The 22,421-nt window shown below is 40.7% G+C and overlaps 1 protein-coding gene across 2 annotated transcripts in view; it reads left to right on the forward strand.

The window, feature by feature from the left end:
* The first annotated feature begins 17,550 nt into the window (after positions 1-17,550).
* Positions 17,551-22,421, forward strand: part of LOC126235887 (transport and Golgi organization protein 6 homolog) — a 107,869-nt gene continuing 102,998 nt past the window's right edge. For both annotated transcript variants that reach the window (XM_049944815.1, XM_049944816.1), the window contains exons 1-2: positions 17,551-17,808; positions 20,857-20,992. In XM_049944815.1, coding sequence (XP_049800772.1) covers positions 17,724-17,808; positions 20,857-20,992 — 221 coding nt within the window. In that variant the 5' untranslated portion in view covers positions 17,551-17,723. The remainder of the gene's footprint in view (positions 17,809-20,856; positions 20,993-22,421) is intronic.

Below are 22,421 nucleotides of genomic sequence, written 5' to 3' on the forward strand. Positions count from 1 at the left end.
CTGAAATTGTGCCTGTATAGCACTAGGTTATCTGATCCAAGGGTGTCGTCATACGGAACCCCATTGATCATGCACAGCCGAGGAGATAAATCACAATTCTTCTCGTGTGACCCAGTTGGTCATGTTCCACGGAGGAAGAAACGGTTTCGTCTGCTCCATTTCTGGTGTGGAAGCACAATGGAATACATATGGTCATAGTCTTACTGTTGAAACTGCATATGAAAACGTGATTTAGTTACATGTACACAGTTTTGTATCGAGCTAGTGTGACCTGTCTTATTGATTCAGTCAGTGTGATGAGAGGCTGTGCCACACTAATTCGTTGCAAGAGTTCCACGTGGTGTTCCACCTGTGTGGGAGGGAAAACATAATCACTCTTAGTTTTCAACTCACAAATGGTTTGCTGCATATCATTTGTCACACCTTGTAATTCACTAAAAATAGTGTTTTGTTGGGCGAAAGGTCGCATTAACCTTTGTCTAGCTTCATGATCCACTGTTTGACAGCCTCCTGGTGGGAGGTCACACCTCTGTAATTGGTAGTGTTAGGTGCCACGTCGCCCACGCCACCATATAAGGGAGGTGGGCTGGTCACAACCTGCTGCCCATCGGTAGAGGTTGAACTGCTGCTAGGCGAGCCTGGAGTGGTGTACCAGAGGAGCGGCGCCAAGTCCTGGAAGGAGGGCTTTGTGCTGGTAGCTGACACTGTAGCTGCAGCTGGCCAGGCTTGTGGTGACTGCTTATTGACCCATGGTATGGCAGAGCCTAGCATGGTCCCATCGACATAGCTGGTCTGCTGAGCTGTGAATATTTCTGCTAAAAAGTCCAGTTGATTATAGGAGAGAGTGGCTTATTTGTTGTGTCGATGCATCATTTCTAGTCATCTTCCAGACAACATTTCCATGGCCCACTTGTGGGGCAGCTATTGGCCTGTTCTATAAGAATGCTCTCTTGATGCTGTGCTGGAAGGTTCACTGCGCTGGGTCTTGTCTGTCGTGCAATATATAAACAGACCCTTATTGTGACTGGCATGCCGAGATCGGCACTTACCAGCTGCCTATGTCTTCTGTAATGCTGCACTGCCATGCTTGCATGGAATCACCAAAAATAAGTGGGGGCGCTACAGAACCACACAACTTTGGAAGATATGCCCGTGGGTCTCGATCCTGGACTGCTCTACAACAAAAGTCATCAAGCAAAGCTAACAAAGTACATTTACAAAAAATTTTCAGTATATTAGTACTAACCTGCTTGAAAAAGAAGTTCAGAGGTTAGGAATTTACACTACAATGATTAGCCCTTTAGATCCTTACTTACTACTACAAGTGTACACTTGTGTCATACTAATTACTAGTCCTTAATTCTCTTGAGAATGTATAGAATAGCACATGACTATACTAATATCCCACTAGCCATGTCATTCTGACAATGGTCCAGATACCCCTTATCACATTTTTCAAGGTCCTCAACTCTCAAAAGTTGTGAAATACATTTCTTACTATTATCCTAATTACAATCTTCCATGTACAATTATATTTTACTTCTCACTTTATAGATACAACAAAAAATGATATGAAAAACTCTTTTCCTTTTAATAAGTTATCCTGAACAAACTTTTACCAGCATATGGTGTGACTCTGTTAACCTCCAGTGCTCAGCATTACCTTTGTCTATCCAGTGGTATTTAGCTCATTGTTTTGGAATTTCGTTCAGAACTTTGTCCCTGTGAACACAGTTCCGTTTATGTTTTCTTAGAAAGCATATTCCCAACCCTATCCTCGCACGTGAGCCACATATGGTATTATGACTCAGAATACATCGCCAGTAATCCCAATTACTTATCGCACTATATTGTTAATCACAGGCTGAATTCTTCCCACAAATTCTTGTCTTCCTGGAACCTCTTGTGGCGTCACAGCTATTACGCGACTGCAGATTTTTGCAGTAAGTTTTGTTCCGTTATGGCAAACTGTTTTGGAAGCCAGCATTTGGCGGCGGCCGACTTGTGGCCTGCCATATGCGTCATAGCCACACCTGTCGCTCAAGCGAACCGTGAGAATGCTCACTGTGACAGGTACTAAAATCACTTATTCACCTCTCCTAAGGAACTTAATAACTATGTTAAATATTGTCCGTTTTATTCCAAATTTGGTACATGACTTTTTGTTATTCAGACGAACTTTACGTCAAAATTTGATACCGCTACCTGTAATAGTTTTGGAGATATAAAAAACCCATTAAAATGTACTTAACCGACACTTAAGAAAGTAAATTCAGATAGGAACAATAAGAGTTTATATTTCTTTTGTTATTTGAAAGCAGTAATAGCACTCTCAGTGTGCCGATTTATTTTATAAAGACTTTCAATTCTAAACTATCAATAATTTTTCTTTCGTAATGAAAATAACAGTATAGAAGTTAATATTTATATTTTGTGTTAGGGTGAGAGTAAATGAGTGTGAATGTGAGTGTTTATGTGGGACATATGTCAAATTTCAATTCTACGAGGGTAATCCCAAAAGTAAGGTCTCCTATTTTATTTATAAGTACATAGACCTGTTTATTTCTACAATGGTTTACATCCGTTTACAGCTTGAACATTTAACTATTTCTCGACATAATCACCATTTCTGCTGATGCATTTTTGTAGAATCTGTGGCAGTTTTTGTATGCCCATGTCATACCAGCTCGCTGCCATGCTGTTCAGAAAGCTATGAACCTCTTCTTTCACCTCATCGTCGAAGCTGAATTGCCTTCCGGCCAAATGTTCTTCTAACTTAGGGAACTGGGCACCAAGTCAGGACTATAGGGCAGGTGGGTGATTATGTTTCACTGAAACTGTTGCAAGAGAGCAACGGTTTGCTGAGAGATGTGTGGGCAAGCGTTACAGAGATACATACAAACGTCCATTAATCCTTGTTCCATAGATCAGAATACGACATTTCGTAATGATGTGGAATGTGTCAATTTAACATAAGTTTTCTTTATACAAAATAATTAATTACTTTTTTACAGTTACTACTTCATATCTAAGAATTCATCTATTGAGTAGAAGGAGTTGTCATTAAGAAATTCTTTTAATTTGCTTTTAAATGTTGGTTGGCTATGTGTCAGACTTTTAATACGATTTGGGAAATGGCCAAAGATTATTGTGGCAGCATAATTCACCCCTTTCCTTGCCAAAGCGAGATTCAATCCAGAATAGTGAATATCATCCTTTCTTCTAGTGTTGTAGCTATGCATTTGGCTGTTATTTTTGAATTGGGATGTGTTATTAATGACAATCATAAATGAATATATGTATTGCGAAGGTACTGTGAATATCCCGAGTTCTTTAAATAATGTCTGCAAGTTGATCTTGGAAGGGCTCCAGCTATTATTCTGATTACACGCTTTTGTGCAATAAATGTTTTCTCTCTTAATGACGAATTGCTCCAAAATATGATGTCATATGAAAGCAGTGAATGAAAATAGGCATAGTAGGCTAATTTACTGATATGTTTATCACCCTAATTGAAATAACCGTAATAGCATAAGTAGCTGAACCTAACTGTTTCAGCAGATCATCGATGTGTTTCTTCCAGTTCAATTTCTCATCAATGCACACAACCAGAAATTTTGAGTATTCTACCTTAGCAACAGACTTCCGTTCATAGTCTATATTTATCAATGGAGTTATGCCATTTGCTGTACAGAATTGTATAAACTGTGTTTCTCAAAATTTAGTGCGAGTCCATTATGGAGAATGTGTACACTCTTGCTCAACATTCCTCTTCTCCGGTTCTGAATTGCCCGTTCGAGTTTTTTCAGAGTCTCACAGTACCTGTCAACGTTAATTGTGGCCTTAGCGATTCAGCTCCGACGACAAGGTGAAAGATGAAGATCATAACTTTCTGAAGAGCCTGGCGGCGAGCTGGTATGACATGGGCATACAAAAACTGCCACAGCGTCTACAAAAATGCATCGACAGAAATGGAGATTATGTCGAAAAATAGATAAATTTTCAAGCTGTAAACTGATGTAAACCATTGTAGAAATAAACAGGTCTGTGTCTTTGGGATTACCCTCGTATTTTGTATTACACCTTACGTAACTAGCAAGTTTTACGCTACCAGGGTGTCATGAAAACTGTAAATCCCCCTAATTGGTGGATGACGTATGTCTACGAGTGTTTGCTTTTATAATAAGGCAACCAGAAAGGTAATAACAGGATAATCAGTTCTAAAGTATATTTGAAGCAAAGATTCTCTTAGCTTTCGTTTCGTTTGATTTGGTGAAACATTTTGTTAATATTTGCAGCATGAAATGACGTAAATGCCTCTGCGAATGTTGATTGGAGTAATACCGTTTAAGCGGAAATGTAATCTTGAAATATTGATCTGATTGGCTGTTCGTTTTGATCAATCAGTCAGAGAGAAGTGTTTCCCGCGCACTGGAATGAGTTATATGACCTGAAAGCAACGGCATTCGGTCAGTCGTGGATTTGCTGACGGACGAGAGGGTAATTTTACACATGTCCGAAAAAGTTATTTGTAAAATGAAGAAGTTACTGTTATTTCCCATTCGGTTTATATCGCCATGCAAGCATATGCATTTACGGACAGTTGTGTGAAGTTTGAGAGATTTTGGAGTGTTTGTTGTAGAGAAAACTGCGTGTGAAACTATCGACATTTGCGAAGAATTCTGCGTTGCATGTTCAGTGTGCATTTACAGTACATTTTTGGCGAGTATCTTCCTTTGGAGAATCTACTGAAAAGAACCGAGCGTGAAATTCATTTCGTAGCAGAGTATTGACTGTATTAATCTCGTAATATTTCGGTTGGACTTGTACATTTCTGGCTGTCTTGCGTGTGATATAAGCTGCATGGATTAGTAGTAGATGTGCTATCGACGTAAACGTGGACTTGTTGACACTATAACTAAAAGACAATAAACAACATTAGTATGGGGAAGCGGACATTTTCAATGAAGGAAGGAAGTATCCACTTTTGCCCGTTACTACTAGAGATTTACAGGTTTATTTTGTTACCTGAGTTACACGGACTATTCAGTCGTAAGTATGGACGATGGTTTTCTTCAACGCTGCCTTAGCATCGTCTACACAGTACCTACGAATGCAGAGCAACGGATGGTGAACGAACGCTGTACTGAGGTAGGTGTACATTAATTTGCAGGTTGCTTCACTCGGTGCTAGCGAACACTTTTAACTCCGCTCCGCCGCACTCTGATCACCAAAAGCAATTTCCTGGTGAGTTCTGATACTGTAGCACACGAATTAAGCTTTAATGGTTTTATTCTCAATTTATCTGGCTTGCCCTGTAATGTGGACGAACCTCATGACAGCATTGCGTTGGCGACAGTGTGCCATAGCTGGAATTTTGCCCTTCTAAGTTTTACGGTGCATCACCAAAGGCCAATTTTGGCACGATGTTCAGGCAGAAAGTTTACTCTCAGGTTTGTCTCTTAACCTTCACTTACGTTATGCTCAGGCCGGCCGGTGTGGCCAAGCGGTTCTAGGGGCTTTAGTCTGGTACCACGCGACTGCTACGGTCGCAGGTTCGAATCCTGCCTCGGGCATGGATGTGTGTGATGTCCTTAGGTTAGTTACGCTTAAGTGGTTCTAAGTTCTAGGGGACTGATGACCTCAGATGTTAAGTCCCATAGTGCTCAGAGCCATTATGCTCATGCACATCAAACTGGGTTCATTGTAAACAGATCAGAATGGACTTCAGCAGGTTGCTGTGCTAGGATGTGACCTTTGTTTGCACTACTGATAATACATCCTGAACCTCTGGCATACACTCTTCGAAAAATTCTGCTTTGTAGATCCAGTCATTAACTTCATGAATTGGTCTTGTCTTCCTTTTCCTATGGTCACCCTGCTTCTGAGGAAATATATGCATCTATATTGTTTCTTTCACAAGATCTGCAACACCTGAAACACAACTATCAAAATTAATGGCTTCCTGTGCATTTCTTGTAATATGTACAAGAACATCATTTTCTGCAGTTCTGCACTGTATGACACAAAAATCAGTGTTATTTGTACTTCTATGTACCTCTGGCCCAGCCTACATGGTCCTAAACTAAACCCATTATCCCCCAGTGGGATATAGGTACTACTGCACTTAAATCATCCATGTTGCTATCTGCACACTTATTCACTTTGGTGCAGCCCACAGTTCTACATCTACATCTACATCCATACTCCGCAAACCACCTGACGGTCTGTGTCGGAGGGTACCCTGAGTACCTCCATCGGTTCTCCCTTCTATTCCAGTCTCGTATTGTTCGTGGAAAGAAGGATTGTTGGTATGCTTCTGTGTGGGCTCTAATCTCTCTGATTTTATCCTCATGGTCTCTTCGCGAGATATACGTAGGAGGGAGCAATATACTCTTCGGTAGAGGTATGTTCTCGAAACTTTAACAAAAGCCCGTACCGAGCTACTGAGCGTCTCTCCTGCAGAGTCTACCGCTGGAGTTTATCTATCATCTCCGTAACGCTTTCGCGATTACTAAATGATCCTGTAACGAAGCGCGCTGCTCTCCGTTTGATCTTCTCTATCTCTTCTATCACCCCTATCTGGTACGGATCCCACACCGGTGAGCAGTATTCAAGCAGTGGGCGAACAAGCGTACTGTAACCTACTTCCTTTGTTTTCGGATTGCATTTCCTTAGGATTCTTCCAATGAATCTCAGTCTGGCATCTGCTTTACCGACGATCATCTTTATATGATCATTCATTTTAAATCACTCCTAATGCGTGCTCCCAGATAATTTATGGAATTAACTGCTTCGAGTTGCTGACCTGCTATATTGTAGCTAAATAATAAGGGATCTATCTTTCTATGTATTCGCAGCACATTACACTTTTCTACATTGAGATTGAATTGCCATTCCCTGCACCATGCGTCAATTCGCTGCAGATCCTCCTGCATTTCAGTACAATTTTCCATTGTTACAACCTCTCGATACACCACAGCATCATCTGCAAAAAGCCTCAGTGAACTTCCGATGTCATCCACAAGGTCTTTTATGTATATTGTGAATAGCAACGGTCGTACGACACTCCCCTGCGGCACACCTGAAATCACTCTCACTTCGGAAGACTTCCCTCCATTGAGAATGACATGCTGCGTTCTGTTATCTAAGAACTCTTCAATCCAATCACACAATTGGTCTGATAGCCCGTATGCTCTTACTTTGTTCATTAAACGACTGTGGGGAACTGTATCGAATGCCTTGCGGAAGTCAAGAAACACGGCATCTACCTGTGAACCCGTGTCTATGGCCCTCTGAGTCTCGTGGACGAATAGCGCGAGCTGGGTTTCACACGACCGTCTTTTTCGAAACCCATGCTGATTCCTACAGAGTAGATTTCTAGTCTCCAGAAAAGTCATTATACTCGAAGATAATACGTGTTCCAAAATTCTACAACTGATCGACGTTAGAGATATAGGTCTATGGATCTGCACATCTGTTCGACGTCCCTTCTTGAAAACGGGGATGACCTGTGCCCTTTTCCAATCCTTTGGAACACTACGCTCTTCTAGAGACCTACGGTACACCGCTGCAAGAAGGGGGGCAAGTTCCTTCGCGTACTCTGTGTAAAATCGAACTGGTATCCCATCAGGTCCAGCGGCCTTTCCTCTTTTGAGCGATTTTAATTGTTTCTCTATCCCTCTGTCGTCTATTTCGATATCTACCATTTTGTCATCTGTGCGACAATCTGGAGAAGGAACTACAGTGCAGTCTTCCTCTGTGAAACAGCTTTGGAAAAAGACATTTAGTATTTCGGCCTTTAGTCTGTCATCCTCTGTTTCAGTACCATTTTGGTCACAGAGTGTCTGGACATTTTGTTTTGATCCACCTACCGCTTTGACATAACACCAAAATTTCTTAGGATTTTCTGCCAAGTCAGTACATAGAACTATACTTTCGAATTCATTGAACGCCTCTCGCACAGCCCTCCTCACACTACATTTCGCTTCGCGTAATTTTTGTTTGTCTGCAAGGCTTTGGCTATGTTTATGTTTGCTGTGAAGTTCCCTTTGCTTCCGCAGCAGTTTTATAACTCGATTGTTGTACCACGGTGGCTCTTTTCCATCTCTTACGATCTTGCTTGGCACATACTCATCTAACGCAAATTGTACGATGGTTTTGAACTTTGTCCACTGATCCTCAACACTATCTGTACTTGAGACAAAACTTTTCTGTTGAGCCTTCAGGTACTATGTAATCTGCTTTTCGTCACTTTTGCTAAACAGAAAAATCTTCCTACCTTTTTTAATATTTCTATTTACGGCTGAAATCATCGATGCAGTAACCGCTTTATGATCTCTGATTCCCTGTTCTACGTTAACTGTTTCAAATAGTTCGGGTCTGTTTGTCACCAGAAGGTCTAATATGTTATCGCCACGAGTCGGTTCTCTGTTTAACTGCTCAAGGTAGTTTTCAGATAAAGCACTTAAAAAAATTTCACTGGATTCTTTGTCCCTGCCACCCGTTATGAACGTTTGAGTCTCCCAGTCTATATCCGGCAAATTAAAATCTCCACCCAGAACTATAACATGGTGGGGAAATCTACTCGAAATATTTTCCAAATTGTCCTTCAGGTGCTCAGCCACAACAGCTGCTGGGCCAGGGGGCCTATAGAGACATCCAATTACCATGTCTGAGCCTGCTTTAACCGTGACCTTCACCCAAATTATTTCACATTTCGGATTTCCGTCAATTTCCTTCGATACTATTGCACTTCTTATCGCTATAAACACGCCTCCCCCTTTACTGCCCAGCCTGTCTCTGCGGTATACATTCCAATCTGAGTTTAGGATTTCATTACTGTTTACGTCTGGTTTCAGCCAACTTTCTGTCCCTAGTACTGTATGGGCGTTGTGGCCATTTATTAATGAGAGCAGTTCTGGGACCTTTCTATAGACGCTCCCGCAGTTTACTATTAGCACATTAATATTGTTATTCCCTGTTGCATTTTGCCTACTCCTGCCTTGCCGCGTCTCAGGAGGAGTCTTGTCGTGCCTAGGGAAGGAGTCCTCTTACCTAAAAAAACCCACATGTGCACTCCACACGTACTTCGCTACCCTTGTAGCCGCTTCCTGCGTGTAGTGCACGCCTGACCTAATCAGGGGGACCCTACATTTCTCCACCCGATAGCGGAGGTCGAGAAATTTGCACCCCAGATCTCCGCAGAATCGTCTGAGGCTCTGGTTTAAGCCTTTCACTCGGCTCCAAACCAGAGGTCCGCGATCGGTTCTGGGAACGATACTACAAATAGTTAGCTCTGATTCCACCCCGCGAGCGAGGCTTTCCGCCTTCACCAATTCCGCCAACTGTACGAACTGAGGATGACCTCTGAACCCAGACGGCGGGAGTCATTGGTGCCGACATGAGCAACAATTTGCAGTCGGGTGCACCCAGTTTCCGCATCTGACACTACGGCTACATGATATTCTAAAGTTGCACGTGATACCATAGCTGATGCTTCCTTGTAACTCCTTTCAACTTCCACAATGATAGTACTCTGTGTATTGCACAACCTGTCAGGGATTTTCACAATGCTAGGACCCTCTTCATTAACCATCTTAATTTTCCCACGTAAAAGATCGTCCGACAAGATGTCAAGTTTCGTCCTACTCTTCACAGGTTTGACAGGTTTAACTACACCAGCAGTTCTCACACATCTTACAGCCACAAGCAAACTAGACAAAGCCTATTCCTCTCCCTTTCAGTTTTCTCCTTCACCTTACACTCTTCTCCCTCTTTTACCTTTTTCCCCATCCCATCCAAAATCTTCCTATTCCTCATGTCCTGAGGCTTGTTTTTAATCCACAAGTCATTGAGTCTTCTCTGCATCTCCTCTCCATACTCTAGGTAAGTACAGAAAACTGTGTCATTCTCCTAGCCAGAATTACTTCCAGTTCTTTAGACAACTTCACATTGTCTACTTGCATTCTATCTACTTTGGCTTCTACAGTTTTTAACAACTCCCCTGTGGTAACTCTGCTTCCTCTGGCTCTGACCATGACGTAGTTACCCTTCATCAATCACACACATAGAAACGAGAGACACTTGAGCACACTACTCTCCAAACACTCTTCATTATTTGACATTCTTATATACCGAGCCATATTCCTTGCCCAATTCACACTGGCTGCCACAGCACTATCACATCACATCGCACCACTGTCACATCAAGGTGTATTCACGCTGTCCATCGCGTCTTGGCATGCCAAGTGAGTTCAGTTTATCTGATTCAACTCGCATGACTCTCCTCAATTATTTTTTTGGGGAAATTGCGATCTTTGCATGATGATTTTCAACTGTTTTTACACACAAAGTGTACATACACAATGTGGTAGCTCTTGTACATGGTTGCTGGAGTCCAAATTTGTACAAAAAAGATATTTATCGGACTCAAATTGTTTGCAGGATAGCTTGTATATTATAGAAGACAGCAGAGGCACAAAACAACGTAAAAAATGATTATGGATCCGAAAAATGTCATTATGTGGTACAGAAAGGGAATTTAACATACCATAAAAGGATTCTGAGGTTATTTTTGATCCGTCGTTGCAACTACAAAAATGTGTAATTTCTTCACCACACCCGTTTCGCTTTATTAAGGTAAAGCATCATCAGTGGTCTATAATTAAATTTATTTACATTTTGATTTGCTTTTTAGATCGAAAAACAGTTCGTTAAGAATGGGTTGGTTTGTACTTACGGTCATTTTTCGGCTGATTTCTACATCTACATCTACATTTATGCTCCGCAAGCCACCCAACGGTGTGTGGCGGAGGGCACTTTACGTGCCACTGTCATTACCTCCCTTTTCTATTCCAGTCGCGTATGGTTCGCGGGAAGAACGACTGTCTGAAAGCCTCCGTGCGCACTCGAATCTCTCTAATTTTACATTCATGATCTCCTCGGGAGGTATAAGTAGGGGGAAGCAATATATTCGATACCTCATCCAGAAACGCACCCTCTCAAAACCTGGCGAGCAAGCTACACTGCGATGCAGAGCGCCTCTCTTGTAGAGTCTGCCACTTGAGTTTATTAAACATCTCCGTAACGCTATCACGGTTACCAAATAACCCTGTGACGAAACGCACCGCTCTTCTTTGGATCTTCTCTATCTCCTCTGTCAACCCGATCTGGTACGGATCCCACACTGATGAGCAATACTCAAGTATAGGTCGAACGAGTGTTTTGTAAGCCACCTCCTTTGTTGATGGACTACATTTTCTAAGGACTCTCCCAATGAATCTCAACCTGGTACCCGCCTTACCAACAATTAATTTTATATGATCATTCCACTTCAAATCTTTCCGCACACATATTCCCAGATATTTTACAGAAGTAACTGCTACCAGTGTTTGTTCCGCTATCATACAATCATACAATAAAAGATCCTTCTTTCTATGTATTCGCAATACATTACATTTGTCTATGTTAAGGGTCAGTTGCCACTCCCTGCACCAATTGCCTATCCGCTGCAGATCTTCCTGCATTTCACTACAATTTTCTAATGCTGCAACTTCTCTGTATACTACAGCATCATCCGCGAAAAGCCGCATGGAACTTCCGACACTATCTACTAGGTCATTTATATATATTGTGAAAAGCAATGGTCCCATAACACTCCCCTGTGGCACGCCAGAGGTTACTTTAACGTCTGTAGACGTCTCTCCATTGAGAACAACATGCTGTGTTCTGTCTGCTAAAAACTCTTCAATCCAGCCACACAGCTGGTCTGATATTCCGTAGGCTCTTACTTTGTTTATCAGGCGACAGTGCGGAACTGTATCGAACGCCTTCCGGAAGTCAAGGAAAATGGCATCTACCTGTGAGCCTGTATCTAATATTTTCTGGGTCTCATGAACAAACAAAGCGAGTTGGGTCTCACATGATCGCTGTTTCCGGAATCCATGTTGATTCCTACAGAGTAGATTCTGGGTTTCCAAAAACGACATGATACTCGAGTAAAAAACATGTTCTAAAATTCTACAACAGATCGATGTCAGAGATATAGGTCTATAGTTTTGCGCATCTGCTCGACGACCCTTCGTGAAGACTGGGACTACCTGTGCTCTTTTCCAATCATTTGGAACCTTCCGCTCCTCTAGAGACTTGCAGTACACGGCTGTTAGAAGGGGGGCAAGTTATTTCGCGTACTCTGTGTAGAATCGAATTGGTATCCCGTCTTGGGATTACAGCTTGATAATAAATTCAACTGGGAGGAGCACACCACAGAACTTCTGAAGCGTCTTAACAAATCTCTGTTTGCAATGCGAATTTTGTCAGACATAGGGGATATAAAAATGAAAAAGCTGGCATACTATGCTTACTTTCATTCCATAATGTCATATGGGATTATTTTTTGGGGTAATTCATCAAGCCAAGCTAAAGTTTTCCGGGCACAAAAACGTGCAGTGAGAGTTATATGTGGTGTGAACTCAAGAACATCCTGCAGAAGCCTGTTTAGGGAACTAGGGATACTAACTACTGCTTCCCAATATATTTATTCCTTAATGAAATTTGTCATTAAAAATATATCACTTTTTCCAACCAACAGCTCAATTCATGGAATCAATACTAGAAATAAGAATAATCTTCACAAGGATTTAAAGTCACTTAGTCTTGTACAAAAAGGTGTGCATTATTCAGGAACACACATTTTCAATAACTTGCCAGCAGCCATAAAAAGCTTAACAACCAATGAAATTCAGTTTAAGAGAAGCCTAAAGGATTTATTGGTGACCAACTCCTTCTACTCCATTGATGAATTTCTTAGTAAAACCAACTAATTTGTATATAAGTACAACATAACTTCTGCACAATTTCAGTGCAGTAATGTGTTCATTGAAAATTTGTGTGTGTGTCTGTGTGTGTGTTAGTATAATCTAACTTCTGCACCATTTCAGTGCAGTAATGTGTTCATTGTAAATAAGTATTACAGTAGTTGTATTACCTTATAAATAAATAAAAAACTTTTTTATTTTAAATTCAGTGCCTTAGTATTTGTAAAATGACTCTTAGTGTTCATTAAAAAATGACGATCATTCCACTTGGGACCTGTGGAGTGGTACATTAGCTTATTTCTTTTAGTTGTAAATATTTGTCATGTATTGTTGTTTTTCTGACATGTTCCACATCCTGGAGGACCTCCTCACTACGGATCAATTGGAATGAAAGTAAATCTAATCTAATCTAATCTAATCAGGTCCAGTGGACTTTCCTCTGTTGAGTGATTCCACTTGCTTTTCTATTCCTTGGACACTTATTTCGATGTCAGCTATTTTTTCGTTTGTGCGAGGATTTAGAGAAGGAACTGCAGTGTGGTCTTCCTCTGTGAAACAGCTTTGGAAATAGGTGTTTAGTATTTCAGCTCTACACGTGTCATCCTCTGTTTCAATGCCATCATCATCCTGGAGTGTCTGGATATGCTGCTTCGAGCCACTTACTGATTTAATGTAAGACCAGAACTTCCTAGGATTTTCTGTCAAGTCGATACATACAATTTTACTTTCAAATTTACTGAACGCTTCACGCATAGCCCTCCTTACGCTAACTTTGACATCGTTTAGGTTCTGTTTGTCTGAGAGGTTTTGGCTGCGTTTAAACTTGGAGTGAAGCTCTCTTTGCTTTCGCAGTAGCTTCCTAACTTTGTTGTTGAACCACGGTGGGTTTTTCCCGTCCCTCACAGTTTTACTCGGCACGTACCTGTCTAAAACGCATTTTACAATTGCCTTAAACTTTTTCCATAAACACTCAACATTATCAGTGTCGGAACAGAAATTTTCGTTTTGATCTGTTAGGTAGTCTGAAATCTGCCTTCTATTACTCTTGCTAATCAGATAAACCTTCCTCCCTTTTTTTATATTCCTATTTACTTCCATATTCAGGGATGCTGCAACGGCCTTATGATCACTGATTCCCTGTTCTGCACTTACAGAGTCGAAAAGTTCGGGTCTGTTTGTTATTAGTAGGTCCAAGATGTTATCTCCACGAGTCGGTTCTCTGTTTAATTGCTTGAGGTAATTTTCGGATAGTGCATTCAGTATAATGTCACTCGCTTACATCGTGGAATGCCGTCTGCTAGCACATCGTTGTTTTTCTGTGTTAGATCCAGATGGATCAAAAATACCCTCATGAAATATAAAGAAACTACGGACACTATGGCCACACAAATGAAGAATTTAGATCTGCGAAAGAAGTTCTAGGAAGAGGAATCTGCATTTATAAATATTTTAGAAAATCGAAGCACCAGTTTTTTTTCATTTGTTATGTCAGATAGGAGTCAGAATTACAAAAAGGGACACAATGTTGCGAGCTGCCATCACATCCTATGAAACATTGGTTTGTTTAGTGTTTAGTTGCAGTTCAGTGCAGATTTTTATGCAATAATATAACTCCCTCAGTACCTCTCTCTTCAAGATTTATAGGTACTCTTTACATCTTGTATTTGGGTTTTAATAGTTCAAGTGCCTTATTTGTACTGAGGTTCACTAGTAAAATCACATATATATGGCCCACTGATGCTTGCAAAATTGTTTCAAACACAGTCCAGAGAGCTACTTAGCAAAAGATAAGTCTGCCACAAACACATATTTAAACGGACAACTATAGTACATAACATGATGTACTTTACAAATATGCTGATGCTTCACAAGAAAAGCATTTTATCACTCTTGCAGTGTTTGAAGGTTTCAGTCCATTTCTCTGTAAAACATTGCAAATGCCTGGCAACATACAAATAAATTCCACTAATTAATCTCTGGTTCTACCTACAGCAATTCTTTCACTTCGAGTTTCAGCCATATTGCAGTCCATTTCATTGTAAAATACTAAATATGGTAACAGAATATATAAAAATCGCCATTATGTATGTAGTACAGGGCAAGTAATTTAGTAGATTTATATCGTACAATTTAGACTGCTGCCTCACTGCTTCAATTAGTCTTTCATCATTTATTACAAAATTATAAATTTTAACAAAAGAAATAATGAAACAAAACAATTTATAACAAACACTGAATAACTGATATCAAGCATGAAAACAACGATGAAATGAAATATGGAGATCTGCATTGGCCATGTATTGTGAAGAAATGAGCTTGGGGTGTCATGTGATCAACAAGGGATAGAAGATCTCAGCTGTCAAAACTTCATTCCCAAAAACCTTGATGGTACCATGATGTGACAAGACATGATGGAACACCCAGAGTGGACACCGCCATTTTAAATGCATTGCAGAATGTTTTGACAGAATGAGACATGATGGCGAGTGTGATTTGGCCTTTATCCTATAATTCTCCGACTTCAGTAGTGTGAAAACTGAATACTTCTTACAGCACTCAGTTTCCTCTCCTGAATCACTATGCATGATTAACACATTACACACTCCTACCCAAAGAGGCATACCCCTTGCTTGAGACAAAACATACTAGACAACAAATTCTTATTTAGTGCCCTACCCTTACTGATCTTAGCAATAAAAATACCCATTGTCTCTCCAGGATATTTCAATAAAAACATAAGCTAAAAGGCTGAACCTATGTTCACGAATCTGCAACCCTACAGTTGTCAAGTCCCTTTCCTCGTCGAGAGATGGCAGTTGTAGGCTTTATTGGGGCCTCTTCTATTACCAATTGAAGTCGATCTGGGGGTGATGGAAGATTTCTGTTCTGGATTGGGCAGTGATGGTGGGTCACTGTGATATTTAGGCTGGTGGCTGCTGGGTAAAACAATACCAACAAGTCCATCACTTTGTTACAACTAATGGAGATACACTCAGATGCCAGGGTGTGGTAGCCACACCCATTATTGCATGTGGTGAACTAGATTTGTGCAGTGCAGTTTTACCTGGGACCAGCCAATTGGGCCCAGTGTATGGGCCCCAGAATGCTGATGTCTGCAGCCTGTTAGCAGACTGTATCCTTGTTTAGTAAGCCACACAGTGCGAGTTCTATCAGCATTGCAGTAAATTACTGGAATACTTGCAGAGAATGCCAGCCTCTGTACAGGAAGCCCCATCTCTGTGTGTGGCAGTGCAAACGGTCATGGCACCCACACCATCATAAATGGGAGAGAGGCTGTACTGCCCTCATCACGACCCACTGCCCACTGGGCAGAATTCGACTTGCTGCTGAGGCGAGCCTGTGGCAGCAACATGTGTCATAAAGGGGACCTGGTGCTAGTAGGTAGTGCTGTAGCTGGGCTAGTGGTGGCTGCCTACTGACCCATGGTGTGGTAGTGCCTAGCATAGCCCCCTTGTCGTGTTTGGTCTGCCAGACTGTGAATATCTCTACTAAAAACTCACAGCTATTTATACAAGACAGCGACTCATATTTTGTGCCAATGCATCACTACATCTACATAGATACTCCGCAAGCCACCTTACAATGCGTGGCGGAGGGTAATCTGTCTATATGCCTCTGTATGAGCACTAATTTCTCATATCTTACCGCCGTGGTCCTTACACGTAATATATGTTGGCGGCAGTAGAATCGCTCCTTGTCATGTTCCTAACAACATTTCTGCTAGCCGCCGGTGGGGAAACTGTTGGGCTCATTCTGTAGGACTCTTGTTTTACTGCTGTGCTGGTAGGTTCGTAGTGCCACGGCTTGTCTGTCTCGCAGTCTATAAACAGTCACGTTTCTTTGATGTCTACCAGTTGCCTGTAGCTTCTGCAATGCTACCTTATCATGCTTCCACGCAATCGCCAATAAGTAGTGGCAGCGCTGCAATACTTAAAAATAAGTTGCTTTAGGAAATGCATAGAGAATGAGATGTGGAGACAACATGGAACACAGTTGTTGTCATAATAGAGACATCTGTAAATGTGTCACAAGTAAAAATACAAGTGATATATCAGTATGGAGAAACGTACAACGCTGTGACTGAGAAATGGCAACAGACTTTGTTCGATACCTGGATGAATTTAGAGGTACCATACGGTATCATTCAGAATTTATTAGTAGATACAGTAACTGACAAGAAAATGTTCCCAAATGAAGAACATTTGTTTATTTCTATTTAAATTTAAATATTGCTCCTTGAAATCATTCTTTCAAAACTTGTGTGTTGTGACCAACGAATTGAAACTGAACAAGTTAAGGAAAAGTGGCGTACAGCAACTGCGTTGGTTTAGGCACCTTCGAAGGTTCAGATGCGCTAAACGAGTTCGGATGTAGTCACGGTGATTTGTCTTTGCATCAGGCGGGTGAGAGACAGTACCCTGGGTGCTCAAGCTACTTTATATTCTGGAAGCAGCCTGGTTGCAAGAACGGAACGAATCTGTGAGACATGATAGGCAAACGCCCAAACGCCGTAGAAAGAAAAACAATCTAGAAAAATCGTCACACAGTGAATATACTTATGCACTAAGATCTGCTTTGTAAACTACTGACTGCTTTGGAAAGAGACACGTGTTGTATATGCACTAGGGGCAGAAGGCGATCACAGCAAAATAAAATAGTCATCTGTAAACGATGTTGGAGTATCTTCGCGCTCTTTCTGTCTTTGAGCTCGCTGTTGTAAGAGTTGAACGGCAGATTTTGGCAGATATTGCGTGATTATGAGGGTGATTGGTAGTGGTTGTTTGCTTCCTAATTGAATCACCTGTGACGAATCGATTTGAGCAAGCTACTTAATTGTTTGGTAGTCATTTTTGTGCCGGTTTGGTTCATGTTGTGACATTAACCATGTCTGAGCTGGAAAATAAAGTTAACCTACTGCATAACGCCCTTCATCGGGCTTTGAGTATGCTTGTTAAGCCAGCGGATGAAAGTAAGTGGAATTTCACAGTTCTGAAGTTGTCACTTCTTTAGCTGCTGTAATCTGCAGCCAAGCGGTGAAAAAGAGACTCCATGAAGTAATGCCCGCATAGTTTATGTACGCGAAATAAAGATCAAGTAATGTGTTGCAAATTTATTGGGTCCTCTTCTGTACATTTCACTGGTGCTGCGCAGATACTGTTTGCGTGATAGATAATTTCGTTCCCTTCACCCCTCTGCTTCCTATTGCCTCTTTACCGCTGTTTGCTTAGGAATTGGAAAAGGGTATATACTACACATGCACACAATAAATTCATTCAGGGTAGCAGTTATTGATTAAAGAACAGAATATGTGTCAAATAGGATTTGCTGTTATGTAAATGAAGAAATAAAGAACCATAATGACAGTTTTCCCTTCCTCCTTAAAGTCATAGTCTTGCCACACAGCATTAGACCCCAGCGTTTTTAAATATTTGCTGTATTTTGCAACTGATTCATCACCTTCTGTATGTCATTCTGGGTTGCTTCCGTATGGTTTCTCTCACCTTATGAACGTATACTGAAATGACAATAAATTTGTAGTAGCCTAGTTAGAAATTCTAAAATTGTAACTACTATATTCTTTATTTAGGCATTAACTTGTAATTGGTAGCTCAATCCTTGCATTACCACTACCAGGTCTTGTCAGCAACTTGGGTGCAACATCTGTTTACTCATATGCTGCAAACATATTTGGCAGTGTTTTCGAAACTTCAAAAGGGCAGGTGTATGACTAAAAGTACTTACTAATCACTGTATCTGTGCTACAGCAGATAATTTATAGCCAAAGTGTGTGAGAGAATGACAATTCAGTGCATGATATTAGTGTCCAGGAGTAAACAGATCATTCTAAAGAGTGAGAATAGATACAATAGAAACATTATTTTAATCAGCTGCTGATATTATAAAATTAAATTTTATGGTGCCAGTGCTTTGTGTGTGTGTGTGTGTGTGTGTGTGTGTGAGAGAGAGAGAGAGAGAGAGAGAGAGAGAGAGACACGTGCAAGCAATTTGTTGTTTTGATCTTATGTGTTGTACACGTTTTGGGTGAGAGCTACAGTAGTTTGTCCTGTCTTTTGGAACATTTTTTTGTAGACTAGGTCTGTTACTTAAAAAATTTGATTGCGTTTAGAACCTGTATCTTCAGAGCCTGTAGCTGAATCTTCTTTAGAGCTTCTTGGAGTTCAGTGTATACTTACATACTGCAATGTAAGTTTACTAGCCAAGGAATGTTGCAGTATGAGGCATAATGGGAGTGAAACAACTGTCAAAAATGGTAGAAGTTGCTCCTTCTCAGGGAAGTTGTGTAGTTACTTCAATTTTAGTTGACAAACCAGTGTATTATTATATGGAAGACAGGCAAAGGCTGTTACACAGTTGTTGAAATATAAAGGAAATTTTCAAAGCTATTGGTAGACAAAATAAAAAGCCATCAGTGCTGCAAAAAATTTTTCTGATATGCCGCTATACTAATCAGATTTTGATGGGCGGAAAAATCTAATGTTAGATGTCGAAACTAGTAGTGTATATGGAGCACAAAAAAAATTTATATCCGGAGAACTGTTTTTAGTAAAAGATCAAACGGATTGCTAATTCCTACACAAACTTTTGTGAAATAATTTAAAACAGTTATAAAATATCCACATAATTACGGGCACATTAAAGATCACCAAAACAGTTACATAGATGACAGGCTAAGAGTAACCACCAAAAACTGTTGGCAGAGTACATGCGAAGACCATTATGAGAAGTCCACATGGCTAAATAAATCATATTGGACTGACCATGCAGAAAGTTTACAAAATATTTAATTGTTCAACTTGTACTTATAAAATACAGCAAGTAAAACAAATGACTATGACATAAATGAGAATAATTATACTCCACCTGGAGCACTCCTGAGACGATTTTATGGGGCTGTATTTTGAGTTGACATTAAGATTAGGTTATGACAAGCTAGATTATCAATATACCCACATTAGAACAATAAATTCTGAGAAAGTAGTGTTTGAGCACAAAAAACTGAGTAACATAAGTGCAGAGCTATCACTTGACCTGCTAATATATGATATTGCACCTTATAAGTCTCATTCAAAGAAAGAAATTCAATGTAAAATGTGAAGCAGAGTTGGGTGAAATAATATTACAAAAAAAGGGGGGGGGAGTAAAGCCTTCAAGGTAAACAAATTTGCAAAGCAGTTTGTACTGTTTTTTCCCACAACATCCAACTAATTTAAAGAATTACTGAAAAATTTTTCTCATTTATTGAAAAAGAAGTCAGCAACAGCATGGAATACAGAAGTAACAAAATAACTAGAAAGAAATGTCATCAAATAATGAGAAATAATACATTTCTTTTTAAGAATATTAAATTTAGAAAGCTTTTGAGGCCAAGAAAGTAAGAAATGGGTAACAAAGTGGACAGAAATAAGAAAAAAAATGACACTGGGAGAATGTGGTATAGGCCTACTGAAGATAGAGGGGGGGAAAAAAAACAAAACACACACAACAAAGATAGAAGAATTGGAATTATTGTATCATCATTGTTGGTCAACAGAGAGGAAAATACTGACAAAAATTCAGTTTATGTTTATGCTGGAACTAATATTACAACATACCATGTGAGACTGTAATTAGTGGTAATCATTGGATTCAGGTGATGCAGATCATTAAAATCATTTGGTATCAGATCTAAAGACAGAAACAAGCTGGTTATGAAATTAGATTGGAACTGTAAGTCAGATGACAGGAAACCATTTTCAGTCACACTCTGAAGATGGAATAAGTGTTAATAGAAGTTGAGTTTGACTTGATATCAAACTTAATTAGGGACATAAAGAAAATAAGATCTTTGATTATTGACGTATATGATAAAAATAATCTGTAACCTCTCCCTCCTAACATTTCCTTCCATTGACTTTAAAGTTTTGTGTGACTGACATTCAAGATTGTTAGTGAATCAGATGATTTTCTGTTCTCTACTAGAGAAGTACCTGTATTGTGTACTGTCTTTGTTAAACAGGTAACAAGGGAGAACTTCATGAAATACTTGAACTTAACATTCAAAATGCCATGAAGGAGTTAAAACTGGATGATTTCAGTGATATGCAACCTCTTCATGGGATAAAATGTACTGTCAACACAAACAGCAGTGTGAGGTAAGCTTGTTATGATTGCATTTTGTGTTTGCTTTTCCCATGTATACAACAAGTGCCATTTCCTTCTCCAACACCTTGCTTCCTGTGTCCTTGTTTCATTATCAAGGAACCCTTAACTGTGTCCTTGCATGGTAGGCCCTATTCTGATGTGTGTCAGTGAGAATTACACCAACTGAAGCAGAACAGTTAAAAGCACTTCAGAATGCCCATACATTAGAAGATAATTTTGGAGTAAAGAAGGCTGCTCACCAAATAGCAGTTAGTAAGCAGCTGCACACAGAGAACTTGCTGGCTTTGGGAATCAATCCTTTCTTGAGCTAGAGAACAAATGCACACACAAAATGCACACTCATATGTGCCTGTGCCCCTCCATAGTACCGGCTGGACGCACAGTGGCCCTAGTGCAGTTTGGCAAGTGCATTGGATGGGAGGCAGGAAGAGGGGTTAGGGGTGGGTAGGTAGCAACTTGCTGGTTTGCTGGCTAGGAATTGGGGAGAGAGAGGTGACAGATGTTTGGGCTCGGCATATGATGAATACTGGAGTCGCTGGGGGGAGGGGTAGCACATGATGGTGATGTGGAGACATGAATTGGGAAGACAAAGGAGAAACTGGGGGTGGAAGCTGTGAGACAATGGGTTAACAGAGACCTGGGCAAGAAGAGTTACGGGAGTGAAGAATGTTTTGCAAACATATCTACCATCTGTGTAGTTAAGGAAAGCTGCTAATGGAGGGCAGGATCCAGCTGGCCTGATTGTGAAGCAGGTATTGAAATCAAGCATGTAGTACTAGCTGCATGTAACACCGCAGGGTTGTCAACTTCATTTTTGGCCACAGTTTGGCAGTGGCCATTCAGTCTGGTGGACAGCTGGTTTGTTGTCATACCAACATAAAAAGCTGTGCAGTGATTGCAGCAGAGTTGATATGTCTTCTTTCATAGATGACCCTGGCTCTAATGGGTTAGGATAAGCCTGTGACAAGACTTGAGTAGGAAGTGCTGGGTGGGTGGATTGAGCAGGTCTGGCACCTGGGTCTTCCACAGGGATATAATCCCTGTGGCAAGGGGTTGGATTTGGGAGTGATGGAGGGTTGGACTTTGGATGGCATGTAGGTTGGATGGGCTATGGAATACCACTTTAGGAGGGGTGGGAAGATCTTTGGTTGGATGTCACTCATTCATGGTATGATGATAGATAATCAAAGCCCTGGTGAAGCATGTAGTTCAGTGGTTCCAGTTCACCTGTCCTAAAATGATATTCCGTTGCCCACCCAACCTACAAAAGTTTTGTGGTCCAGCTGTATGCCACTTATAATCCCTTGCCACATGATTCATATCCATGTGGGAGACCCAGGAACAAGATCTGTCAAATTTACCCACCCAGCACTCCCAGGTACAGTCTGCACACACAACTGTGCTACTCCACAGAGGCTG

The sequence above is a fragment of the Schistocerca nitens genome, chromosome 2 (assembly GCF_023898315.1).
Source record: "Schistocerca nitens isolate TAMUIC-IGC-003100 chromosome 2, iqSchNite1.1, whole genome shotgun sequence".
Classification (NCBI taxonomy): Eukaryota; Metazoa; Arthropoda; class Insecta; order Orthoptera; family Acrididae; genus Schistocerca; species Schistocerca nitens.